This window comes from Alligator sinensis, unplaced genomic scaffold, assembly GCF_000455745.1.
Source record: "Alligator sinensis unplaced genomic scaffold, ASM45574v1 scaffold1273_1, whole genome shotgun sequence".
NCBI classification, from domain to species: domain Eukaryota; kingdom Metazoa; phylum Chordata; order Crocodylia; family Alligatoridae; genus Alligator; species Alligator sinensis.
In genome coordinates, this window is record NW_005842653.1 from 98,602 (window position 1) to 102,501 (window position 3,900).

The 3,900-nt window shown below is 48.9% G+C and overlaps 1 protein-coding gene across 1 annotated transcript in view; it reads left to right on the forward strand.

Annotated features, from left to right (window-relative positions):
• Positions 1 to 1,138: 1,138 nt before the first annotated feature.
• The window catches only part of PDE12 (phosphodiesterase 12), a 10,876-nt gene continuing 8,114 nt past the window's right edge, over positions 1,139 to 3,900 (forward strand). The window contains exon 1 of the mRNA XM_006033695.3: positions 1,139 to 1,162. Within this exon, the coding sequence (XP_006033757.1) occupies positions 1,139 to 1,162 (24 nt within the window). The remainder of the gene's footprint in view (positions 1,163 to 3,900) is intronic.

Below are 3,900 nucleotides of genomic sequence, written 5' to 3' on the forward strand. Positions count from 1 at the left end.
CCCCCCTTTTTTTTTTTTTTTTAAAGAGAAGGTATAATTACATTAATGTCAGTTTTTCTTTTGAAGAATCCAAAAGCTCCCTGGCCCTGCAATGGAATCTTTTATATACCAACCACAACAATGAATCATATTTTATGCTTGCTGCTTGTGGTATATAGCGATTGGTAGTATTCCTACACCTCCCTGGAATACTACTCAGTTACTACACGTGCTGTACTGCTGTTAACACATCATAAAAATATTATGTTTACATTTCATCTTTGAAATATATTGAATTAGCAGATTCTAATATAGTGAATGGAACATCCCTTTCATACCTCCTCTGGTCAGGGTCAGACCAATTCCTATATTTAAGGACAGAAAGGAATTTTACCCCACGGTCAAATTGGTATTGACTATGGGGGTTTTTGCCTTCCTTTATAGCAGGGATGTGTGGCCCTCTACCCAGGAACTCTTGAGCATATATTGACAACATTTTATAAAAGCAGAACATTGGCTGCCATGGTTCTCCTGCTTTACGTGTGGCAAATTAGGGTGTTAGGTTTATTTTGTATCAGGATTGACAGGACGCAGGTTTAGATTACTGTTTGTATAGAATAGTTTAGATAGGGTTGATCCTACCTCAGGCAAAGGGTTGAACAAGATGACCCATGGAGCCCTGCTTCCAGCCCTACTTCTCTGTGATTCTGTGCCAGTAGTTCACAGGCCTGGTTCTCACCTAGATAAACACATTTTCCTACTTTGCAACACAAAACAAAGATTGTCACAGTCCCCTCAATCTTCTCCCCAATGTGCCCTCTGTAGTCTCTTCTACTTCCATTTTCCTCTATTTCTAGTTTTCAAAAAAAAAGGGAGACACACACAGACACTCCACATCCCAAATTGTAGCAGCTGGCTTCCTAGGTAGAACAGGACAGTTGCCACACACTGTTAACCCGGCCAATCCTGTTCTGCATTTCTGCAAAGAGCTTGCTAACGAGCAGGGATCCAGGATTTCTCTTTCCCACAGAAAAATGCGGATTTTCTCCTTTAAAGGAGAAAAATATGGGAAACAGCAGGTTTTCCCTTACAGGCTGGCACATGCGCCATGTGCATGTGTGCGCACACATGCTCATGACCAGCAATACAGTGGAAAAACATGGCGGAGAGCAGCTCTCTGCAGGTAAGTCTATTGGGGGGGACATAGATGATGCATGAGGACAGAGATGACATGAGGGGGCACAGGTGACATGTCAGGGAAGTTTGTAGAGGCACATATCAGGGGTACAGCAGGTCACAGGACTGCAGCCTGGCTAGATCAACACCAGGCAAGTGCAACTTGGTGTGGGAGCACAGAGCGGGGCGAGGAGGCTTGGTGCTGCCACCAGCACCAGGAACTCCACGTGACCATGGCCACTAAGGTGATGGCCTGCCCACCCATCAGCAGCAGGGAGGCACAACTTTGCAGTGCTTCACCTTGGCAGCCATGAAGGTGCAGCTGGCGTGTGCCCTCCCTATGGCCCCCCCCAACGTGTTGCCTAGGGCATCACCTATTCCTACACAACCCTTGCCCTCTGCCCCTTCCCCTCATGCTGGGGAACTGGGGGCAGTGGGTTGGGAGTGAGGGGCACCAGCAGGGCTCGGGGGCCGCGGGTTGAGAGTGAGGGGAAACAACATGGGCAGGGGCAAGGCACCAACATATCAGGACTGCTCAGCACCACAAAGCAGTGAGGGGGACAGCCACAGCTAGACACACATTCTCGTGAGCAAAGCAGATGGGGGAGCTCCGATTTCCCATGATATAAAAACCAAAATCAAATACCAACATTTATAGGTATTTAGAATTTATTTAATTATAATGATCGAGGCACTGGTAGACATCCAAATTACTTTAAAATTGTAAATATATCAAAACACTGTTCAATTAATACATACACACACACACACACACACACACACAAAGAGTTGTGTTTCGGAAAAATGCAGATTTTGGTTTTATCAGAGAATTTTGATTTTTTTTTGTCAGAGGAAAGCAGGATCCTTCTTAATGAGCCAAAAAGACACTGGCCCGTTTTCTTTGTGGTTACAGGTCAATGGCGAGTTTGACCCATAGCTCAAGGTCTAAATATCCTGTTAATATTAGGCCTCCATGGAAAAGAAAAGCAGCAGCCATGACAACTGAGTACAGGAGTATCACTTCAGTGCATGATCATTCAATGAGTAAGGGGAGTCAGACCAGAGAGAAGAAAGATCTTTTCCTGAAATTAATTCAGATTTAAAGAAACAAAGTCAGAGAGTTGCCAGGGATTTACATAAAACCAGGATCCCCAATTCCTTCTCTCATTTCCCAAATGCGAGTGGATTGAGCCTACTTTGTACATGCTCACCAAAGGTTATACAGACACAAAAGGACAGAGAGCAACATGAATATTTGGCACTAGAAACTTGCCCAAAACCACTCCAAAATTGAAGGTTGCTTCAAAGGAAGGTAGTGACATGAGAGGCCTCCTTCTGAGCATGACAGGAGCTGAAGGGGTTCAATTAACCACGGTCATGCTGGAAAATAGGCTGGGGATACAGGCTGACCTGGACAGGCTCACAGTCACTTGTGGGCAGATCAAAACCTGATGACGTTTAACACCAAAAAATGCAAAGTGCTCTATCTGGGGAGAAATAATTTGCAAACATTTACAGGGTTGGCAGTGCTACACTTGCTAGCACCACAACCACAAGAAACCTGGGTGTCGTGCTAGACCACAGAATAAACATAAGCCATCAATCCGATGCTGTAGCTAGCAAAGCATGTAAAACACTGGCATGGGCAAATGGTGCCACCTTAGTGGGGGGGGGGGGGGGGGGGGCGGCCACAGGCCCCCCCCCCCTGCCCCAGTGACAGGGAGGTGGTCCCCTGTGGCAAAACTCACTGACTGGGAAGTGGCTGCAGCACTACATCTGGTGCTCCTGCCCCCCCGGCTGGCACTCCCAGGCGGGCACCAGCACTCCTGCCTGCCCCTCCTGCCCATCACCTAAGCAGAAAGCATGGCCGGGCAGGGGGTGCACGTGCACCCCCTACGCATTGCCAGTAGACACTGGTATGCATCTACAGATGCATCTCAAGCAAGACTAAGGATGTTGTCCTCTTGCTCTACTCAATTCTGGGAGTTGCACTTCAGGAAGGCTGTGGAGAAGATTGAGAGAGTCCAAAGGAGGACTATACGTATGGTTAGAGGTCTGGAGAGCAGATCATATAAGAGGCCAAAAGACATGGCACTGTTCAGCCTGGAGAAGAGAAGAGTTAGGGAAGACTTGGTGGCAGCCTATAAGAACATAAGGGGTGCACTTCAGGGCCTGGGGGAGCATCTGTACACCAAGGCACCCCAGGGGAAGACAAGGAATAATGGTCATGAACTGCTAGTGGATTGCTTTAGATCGGACATAAGGAAGAACTTCTTTATGGTTCGAGTGTCCGGGGTCTGGAACAGATTTCCCCCAGAGGTGGAAACGTTCCCTACTCCGGAAACATTCAAAAAACATCTAGACACGCACCTGGCTGGCATCATCTGACCCCACCAGTCTTCCCTGCCCAAGCGCAGCAGCGCTGGACCCAGTGATCCGTGAGGTCCCTTCCCGCCCCGACAACTACGAGTCTATGACCAACATGCCTGCTACGTATCCCAGCAAGTGCCCATATCCCCAACGGCTTCCTGGTGCTCTGTCATCTAGAAAGGGCTGGCTGGTCGAGTTCAGCTGGAGGCAAAGCCTGCTTTCACTCGGTTTGATTCTCCCCCTGCCCAAGCGCGGCGGGAGGCTGCAGATGGGGACTCTGCAAGGCCCAGGACAGGCCCGTGGTCGGGGGCCGAGGCGCAGCTCTGCGAGGACGCTGCCTCTGAGCAGCTGCCCCTTCAGTCCCAGCGCGGGGCG